The 22,452-nt window shown below is 40.7% G+C and overlaps 1 protein-coding gene across 1 annotated transcript; it reads left to right on the top strand.

The window, feature by feature from the left end:
• LOC115363087 (cAMP-dependent protein kinase type I-alpha regulatory subunit-like) lies at positions 1-21,939 on the top strand. The gene is made up of 11 exons (XM_030057160.1): positions 1-174; positions 2,093-2,280; positions 6,167-6,325; positions 6,505-6,596; positions 6,676-6,737; positions 7,564-7,610; positions 8,358-8,516; positions 9,005-9,065; positions 10,039-10,160; positions 11,344-11,425; positions 16,629-21,939. The coding sequence occupies exons 2-11, from the start codon at positions 2,107-2,109 to the stop codon at positions 16,799-16,801; spliced, it is 1,131 nt and encodes a 376-aa protein (XP_029913020.1). The 5' UTR covers positions 1-174; positions 2,093-2,106; the 3' UTR covers positions 16,802-21,939.
• The last annotated feature ends 513 nt before the right edge of the window (positions 21,940-22,452 follow it).

The following is a 22,452-nucleotide window of genomic DNA, read 5'->3' as shown; positions in this document are numbered from 1 at the left end:
TTAGTTAAAGGGTTTAGGTTTGGGCAGAGTCCAGCGCTACTGTACTAAAACCAAGTGCGCATGTGCAACAGCGTCGCAAATCTAGGGTTACCATCTAGCCACGACCCGGAAGAAGGAGTTCTCAGAGAGAGAATACGTCGTGTGACATAAAAATCAACAATTATTGTACTTTTGGTAAGGTTGAATCATGTAGCAAGCTATATGAATAATATATACTTTTCCCGATAGCAGAATGTGTTTCCATAAGACATGAGCTGTACTCTTGTCTGCACGCTGCGTGTTCGTCTTTGTTTTGATAACGCAAGTTGGCTGCCTGTTAGCCTGTTAGCTAGGTTGTAGGTCTTCAAGATGGCTGAGGATGAGAAAGCCTCTCCTGGATTCACAACAGTAACTTGTCAGTAACAACCACCAGTTTCTTGTTGTCAAGTAACAGCACACTGTCTGGAGTGGCTTCGGCCTTGCCTTCTCTCATTTCTGTGTATCCAGTATTTAACTGTTGAAGTTAGCCGCTAATTTGGCTTGTTCCCACTCTGAGCACAAGTGAAGCTTGAGGCTGTTGTGTCCTGCATCACCCTTTTTCCTCATCTCTGTAGAGTAGTGCTGCTCAGCTCTCTAATCAGCATTTGTCTTTGTAGTGAGGGCTTTATGTACTGCAGCCCTATGATATCTCTGTCTGTGTACTGGATAGGATCTGTTTGGAAAAATGATGTTCCAGAGACTTGGAGGATCTGTGCTGAAGGAGCACTGAAGCTGTTCTGGTGGTGTTCCAACAGCTTACTGAGACACTTTCTGTTGCTTTTTCCTTTCCTTTGCACTGGTCTGTGTGTCAGTGGGAGCCAAAGCAGAGAATTGCCCAGGGTTTACAGCACCAGGTTAAATTAACCAGTTTCCCCTGAGCTGAAGTCTCAGATGACAGAGACGTCTCTGTTCAGTGTAAAAGGACTGTTTGCATATCTTTCTGTTTTTCATTTTGTCTTATTTCTGCTGAAATGTTATTCAGAGATGCTTAGTGTGATGATGTGTTTTGATAGGTTTGTATATTAGTATGGTAAGCCAGCATCAAGCTACCAGGATCACAGTGGAGTTTGACATGAGTTTCTCTCCTAACACTTTACAAGGGAGATAGGGGGGAATGACAGGTATCAGAGCTGTAGCTTTCTCCTCTATTCCTCCTCTTAGTCGATTTAGTTGGGAATTGTCAAAGACCTAGGATTTATTTTGATACCGTGTCATAGCCCCACACTTTGAAGACATATATACACTCAGTGGCCACTTAGTTAGGGCCACCTATACAATCGAATCCAATCCAATCCAACTGTTGTGCCATAAAGTTTACTTAGTACTACCATGTTACTATATTGCTTACTGTGATGCCTATAATGCTCAGCTTTTCTTGTTGTCACAGTAATAGAGGTGTTCATTCACCTCTATGTTTGGCATTGAGCTCATAGTTAGTGCTGCTGTTGGACTGGACTGCATTTTATTGAGAGCTGGTCTAATATTCTGTCCCCCTCATGTATATAAAGGGGGGAGGACAAAAAATTAGAAACACCTCTTAATATAATGTAGTCCAGTACAAGACCTCTGCAAACTGCAAACCTCAGTAATAAACAGAGAATTAAATTGACACATTCTCCACAATGTCAGCAAAAACGGAGCATTGTAAACTTTCTGAAAAGGTAGAATTATTGCATTGAACTGCATTAGATTGTAGAGATAGAGCTAATAAGCTGGACACTGGGTGTATATATACAGTATGGCTCTTGTCACCCAGAATCCCATAAGATCTTGAAATCCTTAAAGCTCACATGTATTTATTTTAATCAGAGGTTAAGTAGCCAAATCACACAACTCTGTGCTGCTGAAAATAACACAGTAATCCAAACTTCACTGTGTCATTAACCAACTTTTCTTTTATTTTGACACTGCTATTAAAGGATTTTAATTTGCTCAAGATGCAAGTAAAAATAGCTCATGAAATGTCGTGGAAAATAAACGAAGAGGACGGATTCTTGAGTTATGTAAATCAACACAGACAGGACATCATCATTACTCTTAATTAATGTTTTCTCTCTGTCTGCTCTTCTTGCAGGTCAGCAGGTGGGGATGGCATCGGGCAGTACGAGCATTGAGGAGGAGCGGAGTCTCCGGGAGTGTGAGCAGTATGTTCAGAAACACAACATCCAGCAGCTGCTGAAGGACTGCATCGTCCAGCTGTGCACGTCACGGCCCGACCGGCCCATGGCCTTCCTCAGGGAATACTTTGACAGGCTGGAGAAGGTGGGTGAAAAGTGATGCTTGAACCCACAAACATCTAACCCATAAAACATCTTGACCCTAAGAATGCATGTAGTATAAGTCATGTAGATCTGTAGTATGTAAACACCACGGGCCATGTAAAAAGCACAGAATTTTATGGTTATTTGACTGTTTATGATTCTGTGACCCTAAAACTCAGAAGTCCGACCAAAATCTTACAAAGTAATAAAACAAGATTTATAGGTGGATACATAACAAATTTCTTTCCTGATTTTCTCTGTCCATTTTCTGATAAAATATGATCAAAGTAGAGGTGGGTCTTAATTGATTTTTTTTTTTTACTCCAGAGAAAAATCCGAGTTCTGAAGTTTACACACAGCTTACATGTACCCTCAGGTCGTCAAAAATATCATGCCACATGTTCCAACAAGCTGGACTCTGGAAAAGTTTGATGAATTCCAGTTTTCATCTGTAAATGTCAATACAAAGGAAATGCAAAAAAAATTGTATGCAGCTTGGTAAATGAGACCCTTGATGACTGATAATCAATATAAAGTTAAAGTCACCCATCTGTGTGAAATACATGCAGTAGATACAGCAAATGCATTTAAAACCACTTAATAACATAAAGCTGCAGTGACTGTAGAGTTAAAAAATGCAGATGCTGATTTAAAATAGTAATAATTGCGCTGCTATTAATGTATCCAAGGAAATTTTTATCCTCCCTGTAACCCTGTATGTAGAAATGGTCACTGTCAATGTATTATAGTAAGTATTTTGTGTAAAATGGGACTGCGTCCTGGACCAGCCTAAGCTTGCTGATGGCCAGGTTTAAGTAGGTTTTCCCAGCATAGGCAGTGTGTGAGCAGACTGCAGCTCCCTGCTATTTCAGTAGAACAGTGTTACTTTTGTCAACAATTACGATGACGAAATATGTACGTCAACGACCCTTTTTTTCATGAGCTAAAAATAGCTCTTTGATGACGGAAACATAACGAGACGTGTGTGTATCTTTGTCATGACGAGATGAGACGGGACGAAAATGTTAGTAGGTGGTGTAGTGGACTTTCAAAATGCATTATTTCCTCCAATTGTGCGTGCAATCTGTCAGCCAAAAGCTCAAAATATGAGCAGTGCATCCTGTGGCTTATTTGGCTGAGAATGTGTGCATCTGGCCACCGCGCCTACAGCCTCATTTACACTGTGGTGTACGCCGGAGATGTGCAACAAACACAGCTGATATAGGCTACAAGCCCACACCGCGGTAGTGACCGCGACCGGTGTTGGCGAACACAGCTGACATACAAGCCCACACTGATCGCGTGTTCGCCGTGCATATCCGTCCTACGACACAGTATAAATGAGGCTACCAGGCAGCCTGCGCGCGCACACACACACACACACACACACACACACACACACACACACACGGTAACACACGGGTGATGGTGATGGACTTGCACTTACAAGTCAGCAAATTGACCTAACCTAAAGCAAACAGGTGAATATAGACTGGGGTTGTATATTTTGATGCCTGTTAGGTTTTACATCATAATAGTCAAATGCATCCTCTACATTACAGCAGTACAGTACACTCAAGGTCTGGTTCTCAGAAATAAAGCCACGATCGAAAAGAAACAATGTTTTGTTTCTTGACTGTCTTTGTGTAATGACCAGTGATTTCACTGTTATCAATTTTACATGTGTGTAATGTGCAATCCTGAGTATATCATTAAGTACTGCATGGCTGCATTTCATCTCTATTGATGGGAGAGTCTGTCTGGATTGGCATGATTCAATTAGTTTAAACTTTAAAGACATACGTGCGTGCGTGCGTGCGTGCGTGTGTGCGTGTATATATATATGTATGTGTGTGTGTGTGTGTGTGTATGTATGACTAAAATTATGACTAAAACTAAAACTTGACTAAAATCTTTTTAATTTTCGTCGACTAAAACTACACTAAAACTATTAAGGACAGCAATGACTAAAATGTGACTAAGACTAATGAGCATTTTCGTCAAGAAGACTAAGACAGAGGGCCCTATCTTGTGCCACCCGCTACCCGCTGCCACTACCCGCTACCTGCAAATTGCGGATTTAGGAACTTCCGCTATCCCTCAACCTGCTATCCGTTATGCCGACTCCGTCATTTGCGCCTGGAGGTGTGTCCGTGGGCGTGTTTCATGCGCTATCCCTAAAGTTGCTATCTTGGGCACACACTTTGGGCTGTTACGAGAGCGCGTCCAGGCGGCTTCAATGCGCGCCCCGACGGAGCCTCGCCACGCACACGGTCGGACTGATACCGGGACGCCGCCGGAATGGACTGAGTATATTACTCATATAGACTGTTTAGAGGAAATACTGTTTTAATTGGACACTTACGCCAGCACGTTTTATTGTTTTATCATAAGCCAGCAGCTGTGCTATATTTTTATTTTTAATATTTTATTTGCCCAATCTACCTTGTCAATAAATTAGTTTACACATAGTTCCACCTCTGCCTCTTGTGTGTGTGTGGTGTGGCCCGGGGATTTTACTCAATCAGTACAACCTTGTGACACGTCCACTTGGACACGTGGCTCCATCTCCCGAATTAACTCGCCTATAATATAATATATAATATGTATATAAAGCCACCTTGCTTTAGCCTCAGTAGAAGCCCTGAGAAAATCTACCTCCCTCTCTCCATCGCGGGTTTAGGATTTAGGATTTAGGATAGCAGCCTGCCCTTAAAGGCAATGGCACCTGGCACACTGATTGGTTTAACTGGCGTAACGCCCAAAACACGCCTATGCATAATATAGCGGGTAGCGCAGGTGTTTTGCGGATAGCGGGAGGTGCACAAGATAGCAACTTTTACGGGGGAACGCCTCTTGCGCAACCCTAAATCCGCAAATAACGGGTTTAGGGAGTCTGGCGCAAGATAGGGCCCTAAGACTAAAATTAAATTGGCTGTGAAAATTACCACTGCAGTAGAAGCCTGGTCATGCTGCTGTACTCAACCCGTTCCTTGTTTTTGTGGCTTGAGGCTACGACTCTCAGAGCAGAGCCTTGCAGAAACATGTCAGCAGGTGTTTTCTCTGTCTGTAGCTGGTTTTGGTGTCTCACTTCTCAGTTTGTACACCAGTTTTATTCATAGCCCTGGCTGTTGCACTAAAATCTTGGGGATAACATAAATTCTAAACATGTTTAGCTCTTTAAGGGAACCAGAGGCCTGATCCATTGTTTTTGCCAGCAGTTTTTTTTCTGTCTGGTGGGCTTCTCCCTCAGTGGTGGCTGACTATTTCTACATGAATATTAGACAAAATATTGCATTGTGGTTTAACTATTCTCCTTTGTTCATATATTGTCATAATACCATTTCAGGCTGGGTGGAAAAAAACTATTCAACTCCTGCCCTGATACCATGCCCCACTACTACTAGCCCTGTGTGGACTGAAAACATGGGTAAATGTTCTCATTAAAGGACCGTACCAGTGATTTGGAATGTTTGGCCCAGTTACATTTACATTGCAACAAATTCTTGGATGAAACAGCCACCTTATAATGTGCTGCCTCTGCAGCTAACAGAGTTGTCACCATTCATAAACCACAGAAATGATAATTGTCTGTGCAAAGAAAACATTTCCCTGGGGACTATTTTCTGGTGTGAGGGACTGCTTCACTCTGCTCAGTTTCAAGTCCTCAACACACCAGTGCTGCTGCTTTTAGGAAATCTAATGTGGACGACTTTATTATGGTGATGGAATATTTGTGTGAAGAAAGTTTGAAGTCTCTGAAAGTTTGTTTTCATATTGTAGTAGAATGAATGGAACGGACGTTTATACACTAAGCATGGAAAATCACCCTTAACTGATAGGGTGATAACACACAGGGATGGTTTTGTGTGTGTGCTGCCCACCAGGAAGAGGCCATGCAGAGGAAGTCCAGCAGCTCCCGGTCAGACTCCCGTGAGGACGAGGTCTCCCCGCCCATGAACCCCGTGGTGAGGGATCGGTGCCGCCGGGGAGCTATCAGTGCTGAGGTGTACAACGAGGAGGATGCTGCCTCCTACGTCAGAAAGGTTAGAGCTTAAACCTCACACAGCCACACCGCAAGGCAATGGGAACGGGGTTAAAGGCTTAGCCAAGTGTTACTTAGACTTACTTCTTCATCATGTTCAACCTTCATCCTCATCACAGTGTGGTTGCTGTGTGTCATTCTAAAGTCACTGCCATCTAAACAAGCATTTCTTTACTCTAGGTCATCCCGAAAGATTACAAGTGTATGGCTGCCTTGTCCAAAGCCATTGAGAAGAATGTGCTGTTTGCCCATCTGGATGACAATGAGAGGAGGTAACAGCAGCAGTCACAGTGCAGTAGCTTACTGATAATCTTTGTCAAACACACTCATGCTAAGTTTCTGCTTTTCCAGTGACATTTTTGATGCCATGTTTTCTGTCAACTACATTGCTGGGGAGACGGTCATTCAGCAAGGTGTGTTGCATTCGTTACTTGTTTTTTTTTTTGTTTGTTTTTTTTACAGTAGAATTAGGCATGGCCTAGTTTAGTGTACTGTATTACCCCTTTTCCACCAAAGTTCCAGGGCTGGTTCAGAGCCAGTGCCTGACTTGGCACCAGTTCTTTGTTTTTCCACCGCCCAAGCACCGGCCAAACTGGTTCCAAATTGGTTCCAGGCAAGCACCAACTTCAAGCAGGGACTAAACAGGAGCCAGAGAAAGAACCAATGACGCGACCCACCACCTCATTAGTGGGCGGGGTTACAGACCCAAACGGGAACAGGGAACACTAAACGTATAGCTAAATGTAGTTGCCGTTCGTTCTGACCACGAATACGACGGTTGGCCGACAATAATTGTGTTTTTCGCCTCTGGATCACAATGTAGGCTTGTAAACACACGAGCAGTATTTGCATGGCTATGATGGGTCGTCCACGTTTGTTGTTGTGATTCCGAGCGAGCGTCTCGCACAGCCACGTGATCACGTTTTACGATGACGTAATGACGTGGCTCTGACTTGGCTCCGCTTGGCTCTTGGCCGATGGAAAAGCAAACCGGTTCTTTGTTGGAACCAGTTAAGAACTGGCTCTAGCACCAGCACTGAACCAGCTCCAGGTTCTTTTTGGTGGAAAAGGGGCATATATGATAATTTGTGTGTTTGTCTTTTCCACATGAGCTTCCACTAAGGCGTGATTGCAACCATTTAACAACAAAACAACAACCAAAAAGTCAAATGTATGGTGAGGTTCTTGTCTTGACCCAATCTAACTGCCTGACTAACCGGTGGCTTGTTCCTGTTCCAGGTGACGAGGGAGACAACTTCTATGTTATTGACCAGGGAGAGATGGATGTAAGATGTTTGTGTCTATTTTGAACTTCTGAACTCATTTGTCACTGAATTGTTAGTAATTTTAATTTTAATTTTAATTTTTTTTAGTGTCTTCCTCTCTCTCTCTCTCTCCTCTGCCAAGTCTGCTGTACTGGTTCAGTTAGGCTCTTTTAAGCATAAAAGAGAATGTGAACATGAGTTATCATTCAATTTGTTATCACTCAGTTTGTTTTCTCTTTAATGTTATTTTCAACAGACTGGAAGATGACATTTTCACTCTCAGTTCCCTCTTGAAAAATGCATGCAACCTAACTAACTGAAGCTGAGACAACTCTGCCACACAGTTGCTATGCATGTTAATGTCATTGATATTCAAAGTGTGTCTTGTGGTCAGTAGATGGAAACCAAAAGATTTTACTGTACATTCAAATAAACTGCTATGGTGTATTTTGAGTTTTATACCAAGATAACGAGTTTTATACAAAGACAGAAATTATAAGACAATGACCATAAATTGAGAAAAAAAATGTAAAAAAAAAAAAAAAAAAAAAGTGAGTAAATTATCAGACAACTTGCAACAAAAAAATTATAAGAAAATGACCAGATGATTTGCAAAAAAAATTATAGGGAAAAATTACAGTAAAATTATTAGAAAATTAGCAAAAAACTTGAAAATTTAGCAAAAACTACTAAAAACAAGCAAGAACACCATACTATTTATTACGTTAAAGTTTACAAGACCAATGGTGTCCCTGTCCCTTGCTCCAGGTTTATGTGAACAACGAGTGGGTGACCACCATCGGTGAGGGAGGCAGTTTCGGGGAGCTGGCGCTGATCTACGGCACCCCACGTGCAGCCTCAGTCCGAGCCAAGTCCAACGTGAAGCTGTGGGGCATCGACAGGGACAGCTACAGGAGAATACTAATGGTGACCGATGCTCACAGCTCTGTTTTACCACAGTGTACATGGCTGGGGAGCAAAAACATCACCTTCAGTATTAGTACCAGGTCGACTTTTGGCATCAGTATCAATTTTAGGGCATGAAAAGTTACTATAAAGCCTCACAGTGGGATTCTGGGTCTTCTAATGATCCAAAAACAATTTTATTGAGAAAATCACGTGCATATGTAGGAAACCATATGGTATGTTTAGATATTAGACAGGAACGTAGGATTTCATTGAACAAAACGGTATTGTCATTTTAGAATAAGTATCCAGCAATACCCAGCATCATACTGAGCTTAGCTAAAGCTTTTAGGCAGAAAAGAGCAGAGTCGCCTGCTGTTCCCAACAGAAATGCTATGGATTTGGATACAATCACTTGATAGGATTTTTTTTAAACAAGTTCACTGCTGGAACCTATGTCAGTTATACCACAGGTATTTATCAGTTGATTTTTCTTTCTTTTTTTTTAGGGGAGCACTTTGAGAAAGCGCAAGATGTATGAGGAATTCCTCAGCAAGGTGTCCATTTTAGGTGAGAAGTCACTGGTGTACAACCTTGCATGACCAGAAGTAATTGAGGGTGGAACAGTGCATGCCAAAAAAACACTCCTCCAGGCCAACATACATTGACAGTATGTTTTCATATGGAGTTATTGCCATTGATTTGGCCAGTGATTTGAAAAGTGTTACCTTTCCTGTCAGTGCAATAGCTAATCCACTTGCCATCTGCCACTGTTTTCATAGTGGCATAATGTAACCAGACTATCTTGTCTGATTACATGTGCACTAGTGCCTGAACGATACCAATTTCAGAAAGGAAAAATTCACTAGAAATATACTTCTGTTTCTGCACTACTTGCCTAACTAGTGGTAAATTTAGTTTCATCCAGAGATTGATGTTTTTTTTTTTTTTTTTTTTCATTCTTATGGTGCCTTAAACATGCTAAACTTCACCCCAAATCAAAATTATTGAATCTTTAGTTTTATGAGCCATTCCCCTTGTATAGCTTGCATGTATTGTGGTATTACCTTTCTTGAAATGCGTTATTTATACAAAAATTTCTACAATACAGATGCTAAATTAATTTTTGATTTTGTCTGAATGTATAAAGTGTATGGTCTGAACAATATGGGCAAGTAAGGGAGGTTAATTTTTTGCTCTTAATAGTTGATATTCTATGCTGATATTTAATACTTTTTCTCACCAAAATATTCTGAACATTCCAAGTAGTCAGAATTTTATTAGTAGCTCCGTCTCAATAGGGGTTTGGAAAACATATTCATGTATAGTCATGTAGGATTTGATCAAAACATCATGTTAGAATTGTTTTAGTTTTGTGACTTTCCATAGACAAGCACTGTAGCATTGATTGTTTCTACAGTGAGGTGGGACCACACTTCCTGGACCAGATCTGATTTTTAAATAAAGGCCAGTATTGGCTCTGTCCATGTCTTTCTGACCTTACTTCAGAGTGTGAACTAACCTGAGTGCTGTCCCTGAGCAGAGTCTCTGGAGAAGTGGGAGCGTCTAACGGTGGCTGATGCCTTGGAGACGGTGCAGTTTGAGGACGGCCAGAAGATTGTGGTGCAAGGAGAGCCTGGTGATGAATTCTTCATCATCCTGGAGGTATTGAGCACGCTGTGTCTACCAGAGCTGTATATGTACATACTAGCACTGCCACCTTCCCCATCAGGCAAGTCACACAGATGCCCCCATATATGGGAATTTTTCAACCCATGTAAAAAAACCAAAGATTGGGGGGAAAAGAATTAATATTTCATTTAATCTTATCCTGTCTTATCCTACTACTATAATTGGATAGCTGTGTGTTTGTTTGTCCCACCATTCAACTCCTTTACCTTTGGGGGCAGTTCCCAGCATTAGCTTTGGGGGGTTTTAGGGCCAAGGAGTTGATTGAACACTGTCCTGAGTCATTTGGACGACAGGAAATGGTCAGAACTGGTCCATGGATCGGAACCAGAACCCATATCATGGGAACAGAAGATCGTAGCTTCAAAATGGTTCACAGAGCTAGCCTTTGTCTCTGGTATTCTTTATATCTTTTAATTTTTAAAGGTAAATAACGTGATTGAATTTATTCTGCTAGCATATCAAATAAAGGCTAATTGAAATAGAAGATTATATGTTGGACATACACACAATGTAAAATGCAAATGTATTAAAATTTATTAGACATAAAATTAGGCACCCATGCATATCAGTGATGTGCGGATAATATAATATATAAACCTGTGAGCCAGGTGAATCTGCACGCTCATACTGTTTGGTTGCGTTTATCTAACTGGGGTGGTTTTTGATATGATGACTGAGCTCAGTGCTATGTCACATGTAGCTTTGATTAGTTGTAGATCTATCCAGTTGATTAGTTGTCAGTCTATCCAGCTGATTAGTTGTAGATCTATCCAGTTGCATCCTGAGGCATTTTGCTCTGTGACTGTTGCAGGCCTAAAAGATTAACGATATAAAGTATAATATAGAAGAATATTCTTTGTCGAATTAACTCAGTTTCCCCATAGTTTATCACTCCTGGCGTTATGCAAGGTTAAACAAGTAGGTTTGTCCAGATGCAGGTTTGCGTTTTGTTAAATTACCACTATGTCCACCAGGTAACCAGGTGAGTTGTTGGTGTGGGGGAATTTGGTGACCTTAGAGCTGACCCATGCGTCACCAGAACATACTGTTCAGCTTTTTCTCAAACTGCCAGCATCTTTCCCTCAAGAACCATTGTACTTAAAACACCATTGGTATCTGGGGTATGTAGCTGAAGCCATGTTTGCTGTGTTGTCAGGGCTCAGCAGCTGTGCTTCAGAGACGCTCAGAGAATGAGGAGTTTGTGGAGGTCGGCAGACTCGGACCATCAGATTACTTTGGTGAGTCATGATGCTTTTTACAAGCATCCATCATACATCTTCAGCTTTTAAATTTGTAGTTGATAGGTCCTTGGAATTCAGTTGACTGGACTGGCTATTTATGGCAGCTAATCCTACTGATTTAATTCTATAGAGTAATGCTCATATTTTTAGATAGTTTCAAGTTTAAGTTTATTTAAGCACAAAATCAGAACTGACAGCCTCAAAGGACTTCATAGGCCTACAAGTTTACAACAAAGAAAACAGGATGACACGCCCTGGCTTGAGCCTCATAGCAGGCAAGGGGAAAAAATAGATAGATGCTGCTAATAGGCAATCTCTCTCTCTCTCTCTCTCTCTCTCTCTCTCTCTCTCTCTCTCTGTGTATATGTGTATATATACAAACCCAATTCCAAAAAAGTTGGGACATTGTGTAAAATGTAAATAAAAACAGAATGCAATGATTTGTAAATCTCATAAACCCATATTTTATTCACAATAGAACATAGACAACATATTAGATGTTTAAAGTGAGACATTTTACTATTTCATTCAAAATATTAGCCCATTTTGAATTTGATGGCAACAACACCTCTCAAAAAAGTTGGGACAGGGGCAACAAAAGGCTGAAAAAGTAAATGGTTCTAATAAGACACAGCTGGAGGAGCATTTTGCAACTAATTAGGTCAATTGGCAACAGGTCAGCAAGTTGACTGGGTATAAAAAGAGCACCTTTGAGAGGCTGAGTCTCTTAATAAGTAAAAATGGGCAGTCTGTGAAAAACTGCGTAAAAAAATTGTGGAACAATTTCAGAAAAATGTTCCTCAGCGGAAAATTTGGAAAACTTTGAATATCCCGACATCTACAGTTTATAATATTTTCAAAAGATTCCAAGAGTCTGGAAAAATCTCTGTGCGCAAAGGACAAGAGCGAAAGCCAATATTGGATGCATGTGATCTTCGGGCCCTCAGGCGGCACTGCATTAAGAACAGACATGATTCTGTTATGGAGATCACTGCATGGGCTCAGGAACACGTCTTCAAATCATTGTCGGTGAACACAGTTCGCCGTGCCATCCACAAATGTAAGTTAAAGCTCTATCATGCAAAGAAGAAGCCACAAATCCAGAAACGCCGCCGTCTTCTCTGGGCCAAAGCTCATCTAAAATGGACTGAGGCAAAGTGGAAAACTGTTCTGTGGTCAGATGAGTGGAAATTTGAAATTCTTTTTGGAAACCATGGACGCCGTGTACTCCGCACTAAAGAGGAGAGGGACCATCCTGCCTGCTATCAGCGTAAAATTTAAAGGCCTGCATCTCTGATGGTATGGGGGTGCATTAGTGCCTGTGGCATGGGCAGTTTACACATCTGGAAAGGCACCATCAACGCTAAAAGGTATATACAAGTTTTAGAACAACATATGCTCCCATCCAGACGACGTCTTTTTCAGGGAAGGCCTTGCATATTTCAGCAAGACAATGCTAAACCACATACTGCATCCATTACAACCACATGGCTTCACAGTAGAGGAGTCCGGCTGCTAAAGTGGCCAGGCTGCAGTCCAGACCCTTCACCAGTCGAAAACATTTGGTGCATCATAAAATGACAAATCCGGCAAAGAAGACCTAGGACTGTTGAGCAGCTAGAATGTTACATCAGACAAGAATGGGACAACATTCTCCTCCCAAAACTCCCGCAACTGGTCTCCTCAGGCCCCAGACATTTACAGGCTGTTGTTAAAAGAAGAGGGGATGCTACACAGTGGTAAACATGGCCCTGTCCCAACTTTTTTGAGATGTGTTGCTGCCATCAAATTCAAAATTATCTTGTTTTTTCTTAAAATGGTGCAATTTCTTAGTTTGAACATCTAATATGTTGTCTATGTTCTGTTGTGAATAAAATATGGGTTTATGAGATTTGCAAATCACTGTATTCTGTTTTTATGTACATTTTACACAACGTCCCAACTTTTTTAGAATTGGGGTTGTATATATATATGTGTATCTATCTATCTATCTATCTATAAAGCCTCATTTATATATACAGTATATATATAAATATATATATATACATATATATATATACACACACACACACACACACACACACACACACACACACACACACACACGTATCTATATATATGTATGTATGTATCTATGTGTGTGTGTGTGTTAGGGCTTTCACCAACTAGTCGACTAGTCAACTAGTCGACTAGTAAAACCACTAGTCGACCTCGGGGGTACTAGTTGAAAAGTCGATAAGAAAAATAAATAAAATGACTAATGTAGTTGAGAATAGCTTGCTATCTTGTAGGCATTAAAAAAAGGGGGAAAAAAGCTTGAGATTTTTTATTTTAAAATTACGAAAGCGCAGAGCAAAAGAGGGCAACAACGGCTGCAGAGGAGCTGCGGGATTACGCACAGTTACCCCAAATAGCTACAATGGAAAACCCCCTGGCGTGGTGGGCACGTAATGAGGAGCGTTTCCCGTCTTGCCAAGCTTTCCAAAAGCTACCTGGCTATTCCAGCCACCAGCACTCCAAGCGAACGTGTCTTTTCCCTGGCCGGGAACACAGTCACCCGACAGTGGTCAAGTCTGCATCCTTCCCACGTTGATGCACTGGTCTTTCTTAACGCGAACCAAAAAGAAGGCAGGGTGAACATAATAAAGGAGGAGGACAGTGACAGTGAGGGCGAGTAGTCTAGCGTTGTTCTTTTATTGGCCGACAGGCAACAGCTGGATTTATTGTTGTTTATTTTGTTTAACGAGGAGACACGGCAGATAAAGTCACTTTGGTGAGTCCAGTTTTCATTTCTTATTATTTTAGCAGCTAAAATGGATGTGGATTGTGGCGATTGTGGACTGCTGACCCTGTTGCTGTTGTTTTGTTTCACGTTCTCACAGACTGACTCACGTGCGTTTTTGTATATATGTTGTCATGGCAACCTAGCTGTGCAGCAGCCTGGCCTGTTACGCAAAATGTGCCCGAGAGCGGCGGGAGTCTAACTATTTATTTTCGTTTGGTTTTATGTTCAGAATCAGAAACTAATTGTGAGGCTATTACACTGTATAAAATGCATGTAATGCTTTAACTTGCCGTTTTAAAAATACAAATGTCGCTGTTGTCTGGAACTCTCTCTGCGTCTTTTTTTTAAATTACATAATATGTTATCAACTAGTCGACTAGTCGACTACCAATGGGTCCAACTAGTCGACCTGTGAAAATCACTAGTCGTGAAAGCCCTAGTGTGTGTGTGTATACATATATATATATATACAAACACACACACACACACACACACACACACACACACACACACACAGATATTTATTTATTTATTTAAACAAGAAGCAGGTATTTAATAAAAGGAGACATTCTTGCTCACTCCACCCTCATTTTAATGTAGCGTCAGTCACTGAAGACACATTTCACATGTGTTATGGCTCGACCCCAACATGTTCAGGCTCAGATTATTGAATTATTCCAACAGGGAGGATAAATCCACCTGTAATATGATGTGGTCAGAATGACATTAAGGATAAACAAATCATGGTTGGTGCTTTCATCAAGCATTTCATTTCATTAGTGCAGGCTTATCCATTCAGTCTAGCCTACCAGCAAACATTCCGGGTAGTGGGACTACAGTCATAAGTTCTCCTGTAAGTAGTAGCTTTAATTTTAACACTATCTCTGTAGAGCCATATTTTTTGAGGATTGCAGCAGATTTTATTGCCATGCCCATTTCTTCCATTTTTAATCTTAGCTTGTGCTGTGGTTCAATCCCCATCTCATGGAAGACTGCCTCTGTCCTCCCCCTGCTGAAAGGAGGTGGTCCCTCTGTCATGGATAATTACTGCCCTATATCTAGATTATCTGTAATGGCGGAAGTATTTGAATCACTTGTTAATGAGCAGTTAAAAAGTTTTTTAAATAATAACAATATTTTATGTCCTACACAATCAGGCTTTAGAGAAGGACACAGCACTACAACTGCTGTAACTTTAGTTACAAACAACATCATTACAGCCATAGACGACAAAAAAACATGTGCAGCACTTTTCATTGACCTTTCTAAGGCATTTGATACTATTGACCATAGCCTTCTATTACAGAGACTGAAAAGCACTGGTTTTAGTAATACTGTGTTGGATTGGTTTTCCAGTTATTTGATTGACAGAAAGCAGTATGTCTCTTTAGATAATTATAAGTCTGCCTCACTTACAGTAAAGGCAGGTATTCCCCAAGGTTCTATTTTAGGCCCTATTTTATTTTCTATTTATATAAATAATCTTGCCTTGGGGATAAATCCTGCACAAATTCATCTTTATGCACATGACACTATTCTTTACACTGTCTCAACATCATTACGAGAAGCAATGGATTTGTTACAGTCTACTTTTAATGTTTTGCAATTGTCTTTGGCCAGACTAAAACTGGTTTTAAATGCTAAAAAAAAACCTAAATTTATGTTTTTTACACGCTCACGATCACCTGGCGACTGCACTATATCAACACTAGATGGCTCATATCTTGAAAGGGTAACTTCCTACAAATATCTAGCCATTTGGTTAGATGATAGGTTATCCTTTGCAGTCCATATAGACAGCCTTTTAAGAAAGCTTAGGCCCAAACTGGGTTTTTATTTTTGTTTAAAAAAAAAAAAATGTTTTCCTTTCACTGCCAGAAAAAGATTAATTCAGAGCACCTTCTTATCTGTGTTGGACTATGGTGATGTAGTATATATGCATGCAGCTCTATCTTTTCTGAAGAAGCTAGATGTTGCTTTTCACTCAGCGTTACGCTTTGTAACTGGTGCTTCTGCCAGGACCCATCACTGTGTGTTGTATGAGAAGGTAGAATGGATGTCGCTGTATCTGAGAAGGAAAATACATCTTTTAATTTTCATAGCTAAAGCCTTAATGTTCAAATTACCCCATTACATATGCAGCCTGTTATATACATGTTCTTCAAATAAGCTTCTTCTTCAAACTCCTTCTCCATGGACAGAGTTGGGGAAATCTGCCTTCCATGCCTATGCTCCACACACGCTGGGGCTCAGAAAAAAAAAAACCCAGTTTGTATTTGACCCATCAGCTGACAGTTCACAATTAATATGAATGAATGACTGAATGTATCTAACATGTAAGGATAATATCAGCAGTGAATTCTATTTCTTTAATCATTGTATGATGGTGTTTCCCTCCCATGTTCTCGGTGCTAGGTGAGATCGCCCTGCTGATGAACCGGCCCCGTGCTGCTACCGTTGTGGCCCGCGGCCCCCTTAAGTGCGTCAAGTTGGACCGGCCGCGCTTCGAGAGAGTCCTGGGACCCTGCTCAGACATCTTGAAAAGGAACATCCAGCAGTACAACAGCTTCGTCTCTCTCTCTGTCTGAGCTCATCTGCTCTTTCTGCTTCCTTCTGTTCTCTCCCACTTCTTTCTTCTACTGCAGGGTCCACAAATGCAAATCTGCTTTATTTTTTTAATTTCTTTTCTCTCTTTGAGACATGTAACAACACCCAAATACCCTCTCAAGATCACCTAAATATTTCTTACTTTTCTCCTTGTTTTTTTATGTATGTACTTAGGTTCTTTTGAAACTTGTATACATTTTTCTTTTTTAAGCATTTTCTTACTGATTTCTGGGGACAGAAAAGGCCTTTTTTCCCTTTTTTGCCCGGTCTAATAGTCATCAGGCCCATGAAGGGAAGTATAGTGGGGAAACACTGTACGGAAAGTGTTAACTACAATAGCTGAAGCTGTTGTCCCAGTATCAAATAGGTGTATGTGTGCATACATAGCGTGAACATACAGCTGAATTTTCATATTAGAGTTACAAGGAAAACTTGTGGGGGTTAACTGTGTTCACACTGTGAGCAACTTGGTTGATCTGTTACTCTATTCTGAGCAGTTGTGGGCTGAACCAGAAGCTCAGATTGCATCTGTGTAATGCTCTGAAATTTTGAACGTATTTTTCACTGCTCTATTATTGGCTTTTATAAAATTGTTTTGATGGGTTAATATAGCCACCAAGTCTTAATAAAAAAAAATCAATAAAATGACTTATCATCGATTCCAATCATGGATGCAGGCATTCTCCAAGCAGGCCTTTTTGACCAACAAGGAACTGGTTCTGTTCAGCTTTGTGAGCCTAATTTTGAATTGTTCTGAGCATTTCGACCAAAAATAAATTTGTTTGGGACCTGAAAACTTGGTTCCCAGCTGGAACTAAAAACAGTTGGACCAGAAGTAGAAACTTCTGAATACAATGAGTGGGCGTGTATAATTATACAGGGACAGATGGAAATGATGAAGAAATTGAAGAGTGTGCTGTGGTCTGCTTAAGAAACAAAATTATTGCTTTCAATTTGGACATGGAGGGGAAACTAAAAAATGTAAATTTGTATCTCAAAATTGCTGAAGAGTTGGTGAGGCTGCGTTTATTAGAATCCAGGACCAAATTATCAACAAGTTTAAAAAATCTGAAGGATTACAGAGACTCCAAAAAGGACCTGGTGAAAAGTGGTTGTGAATGGGGTGATATAGGGAGTATTCTGAGCTCCTGGACGATGTCCTGGGTAGAGCAGCAAACCAGCAGACTGGGGATGAATCCAGATACAGCAATGACCTGGAGACACCGCCGTCATAATGGTTCCACACCAAACTGCTGCAAACATGGATCAGTCCACTAGTTAACACCTTTGTTTTTCGCTGAGCTAGGTAGGAGACGAATTCTTGTGTCATGGTCTTGTTGCTCGCAGTGTGGACACATAGTGAGCCATTTGCTGCCTTTGTCAAGATCAGTCTTTGAGTTGCTCCGGGTGTCTTCAGTGTGGGTCAATGCGATCAGAAGATGCTGTGATAGCAACCTTTTTGTTTGGAGTGCGTCAGTCGATGTACTCTTATGAAGTGTCAGGCAGACTTGATGTTTGAGACAGGTACGCCAAAGGGTTATTCGTGTTTTCTGCTTTGCAATTTATTGTATTTGTCAAGTTTTTTTTTTCTTGGGATATTTAGTCGAGAGTCAAGACCCTGTTCTTAAAGGGTTACCTGGACATTTGGGTACAAGTTTTTATTATCTTTTGTCACCCTGTGAAAAAAGTAGTGACTTTATGGTTAGTGGCATTTCTTTCTTAAAATGAAGTGTAGTCACAAATGAATTTTTTTAGGGAAAATGAAACTGAAATATACTTTTTGAGACACAATATTCAATATTATCCAAAAATGTCCAAGTGTCCCTTTAACCACAGTGACATTATGTGCTCTTTTATTGTAGTAGTTACATATATACAGCTATGAAGCTATATGTTAGGAGCAAAAATTACTATAATCATATTTTTTGCACAGTTTGTGATATATAAATCTGTATAATTGAGAAAAAGTTTATATCCTAGTTTGTTTAGTGTGATGTCTGGTCCCACCATTTCAAGGGAGCACAAGTCAAGACTTTAAAAAAAAACAACAACAAACCAACAAACAAAAAAACGCTACCTCTAGGAAGATCAGACTGTCAGATAGTGGAGTAGAGTACTTAGTCCATCATTTATATACTGTCTACCAGAAAGCATCGTGGGAGTTGGTGTCATTTAACTGTCCCCAGGGAATGTACACCGGACATTTGCTGTCACAACCAAACCAGTGCCAAATATGAAGCTGAGGTATTGACAGTTTTTAATTGGTTATACAGGGAGGGAATGCTGCTGTAGGTGCGTATGTTAGTCCAAGGTGGCAGAGGCTGTGAGATGTCAATAGCATTGTATTTGTGTGTCATAGTATTTGAGCTGCATAAAAATGAAATCACAGTGTCTAGTGTTGAGGAGAGGGAAAGGGACTGCGTGAGCTGAATTACATTTACATGTTGGCCGCAGGTAATGCGTATATCACTGACCGAGAAGACACTGAACGCCTTGTTGAAATGATGTTCATATTAGGGTTAGGTCAATATGCATCTTTTTAAAGTTGATGATGATTAAAGCGGCCTTCAGAAAATATTCAGGCAATTTAAACTCGACTTTTTCATGGACAAAATTCTAAAAATAAATAAAACTCCAAGCATTCAATGTTTTCCAAGGAATTTATTCCTGTCAGGATGAAAAAGTCTCTCAAACAGCATCTCCGTATATATATAAGAAATGCATCCACATGTGTGGAATTCCATTAAATCACCTACTGTAAGGTTAAGGTCTTCCTGTAGACAGTCAGTGTAATACTGATTATGTCTACAATACATGTGTAATCCGTCAAACTGCATCATAGTCATCATATCACAGCTGGATGGCTGGATGACACTGAGTGAGATCTGGTGTTCACTCATTTTGAAAAATGTGATATTATTTAACCTCCCCCCCAGCTGTCCTGTAGAACAGTAGTGGTGCTATCTTGCTCTCATTGTTACTGAGTGCTGGATACTGGCTGGATGCTCCAAATGCTAACTGTTAGCCTCCTGCCACTGAGCTGGACTTCTCCCAGCTAACATTCTGAAAAATAGCAGCCTTAATCCAAATTGTTAAATAAGTTTGAGTGTGATTATGTGTAGCAGAATTTGTACACCCTGAAATGGTAAAAAAACAAAACAAAACAAAAAAATTAGCTGGGGGGAAGTCCACTTCAATGGCATGAAGCTAACAGGTAGCATTTGAGCAGCACCAGCCAACATCACTACTGTCCTTCATAACAGGAGGGTGAAATTCATTCATGCATTTATGTCATCTTAAAAATAATAAAAAGGGTGAATTATCCCTTTAAAGGCTAATATCAGCCTGATAGAGCAGCACACCTGTATATTTTGTTTATGCCCTTACTGCCCTTGGAAGGCCTCTGTTGGGATGTGTGAGTCAAACCTCTGCTTACATTTGCCTTCCGTGTGTCAGCTTCATAGTGCTGATACTGCTCATCTTCTGTTATGCAGTTCTGTGTATTGCGTCATGTTGTGTGTGTTTTCCCAGTCCCAGTCAGCAGCCATATTTTGACAAGAACTGGACGGTGCAGTGACTGTTCTTTTTATTTGCCACACTTACCATCACGCCTTTGTACGGTTGCAGAGGGTGTTTATCCAAAAGACCTTGGCCTTGATTGATGACACCTGTATTACTGGTTATCAGTCGTGGCCTTTCATGCATGTTTGTAAGTTGATTTCTGTTTTAATGTATTTATTTTGGATTCACTGTTTATTGGTCTGGTCATTTTGTTGATAAGTGTATCAACAGGAATGAATCAAAATGTAGCTTTTGTGTGTGTGTGTGTTACTCTTTATTTTGTTCATCATTAATAATGCCTGCAGTCTCGGTATGTGAAGGAAGTGTTTTCTGTAGCCCTGCCCTGCCGACAGCATACATATGGAGGGGCCCAGCTTATGTATGTTGTTGGGATGCAGGGTCCCGCATTACTCACTGCGGCCAGTAGGGATACTGCACACTCACACTTAAAATCATTTGCAATTGACAAATATTAAAAATACATACGTTTGCATATAGTGTGCGAAATTAAAAACATGGATGAAATCCTAGGTGTACTAGTTCGGTCCATTAAAATCAAAAGGTGACACGACTATTTCATCGCACACTGCACGAACACTGCGCTCAGTCATTCAAAACAATGGCTTTAACGTGCACACCTTGGGTTTAAGTCACGTTTTATATTTTTTTTTCCCCTGAGTGAACACATTATGCTTTTTTGGCAGCATACAGTAAAGCGAGACCCCACAAACAACAACTTAACTGTCAAATTTTATGTTTTTTTTTTTTCATCCGAATCTTTCTTTTTGCAGTCTTCAGTCTCTCGATGCCATCAGATCTAGAAACATGCTGTTACACGACAGACATTTCTGAGTGTTTATTATGATCCAAATCCCATGTTACTGAAATGTGTGTTTTATTATGTCAAGCTTGGTCATGTGTGGTGCTTTGGGATTTTAGATATACAGATGGGTTGCTATCAGTTTGCCCCCAAATCAGATCGAATCCTGTAATGTTGTGTTCACTGCTGTGGATAGCCAAATCAGTGTTTCGTTTCCAGCCACAAAGCTACTATGTGTTCATCTTGAATCACCATGTCTTACTTCAGTTGTCATGCAGCGGTCTGTCCTCTTGTTTAGTAGTTTGTCTCTCACCCAGTGTCTTTCTAACAAACAGCTGTCTCTTAATTAACAGTGTTCTGGCTCGGAAGATCGCAAAGAAGATGGAAAATCAACTAGTGGGTGTAAACTTTTAACTGCAGCCAAACTCCACTCAGAAACCTTGATTGTTGATTATTTTTTGCCTTAGATATTGAGAGGAACACTCCTGCTTACTGTGCCCCCATCCTTTAAAAACTGTGTAAAGCCAAAAAACCCGAGGCCTACAGCGAGTCACCACACTTGTAGTAGGTCTTGCTACAGAGGACCATTCTTTTCTATTGTTTTTAGCCCTTTACTCTGAATGTACAAAGTTTGTTTCAACTGATTCTGCTGAAGTGTTTGGATCCTTTTTCGTATTCACTGTGGGACGTCCTTATAGCAGGTCCAGCAATAAAAAAGATCAATTCTTACAAAGTGAAGTGTGTTGATGGTTTTTCCTCTTTTCTTCACTTTGCTTGCTGCTTTGCCTGATGGATGGCACCTTCACAGAGCATCACTGCAAAAACAGGATGGGGTTGATGGAATGTGTCTTGGCTGTCCACTTGTGTTCAGATCACCCAAAACATATACTGAAACCAGCTGCCATCCTAAAAACAGGCCTTGCCACCCAGCTGCCACTCCAGATTGGACAATCTGGAATAGAACAAAATGTAGATGTTGCTGGTTGGAAATGTACCATATTGACAATCGGGTGTCCGAGTTCAAGCAAGTGGGGCATAAGATGACAAAACGGCAGGTACCATATACCATATTCACATGGCATCCATTTTGCTTTGACGTCAGGCTCAGGGTGGGAGGCTCAGATTCGGTTCTCATGTGATGCTGTTGTGTTCCAGGCTGCACGTCATGTAAACATAGAGAATCTGACAAACTGTTGTCATTTCGCTGATTCCCTGTTGATGCACTACTGAAAAGACAATGGCTGGTGAGAA

This window comes from Myripristis murdjan, chromosome 8 (assembly GCF_902150065.1).
Source record: "Myripristis murdjan chromosome 8, fMyrMur1.1, whole genome shotgun sequence".
NCBI lineage: Eukaryota > Metazoa > Chordata > Actinopteri > Holocentriformes > Holocentridae > Myripristis > Myripristis murdjan.
This window is presented reverse-complemented; position numbering and strand designations above follow the sequence as displayed.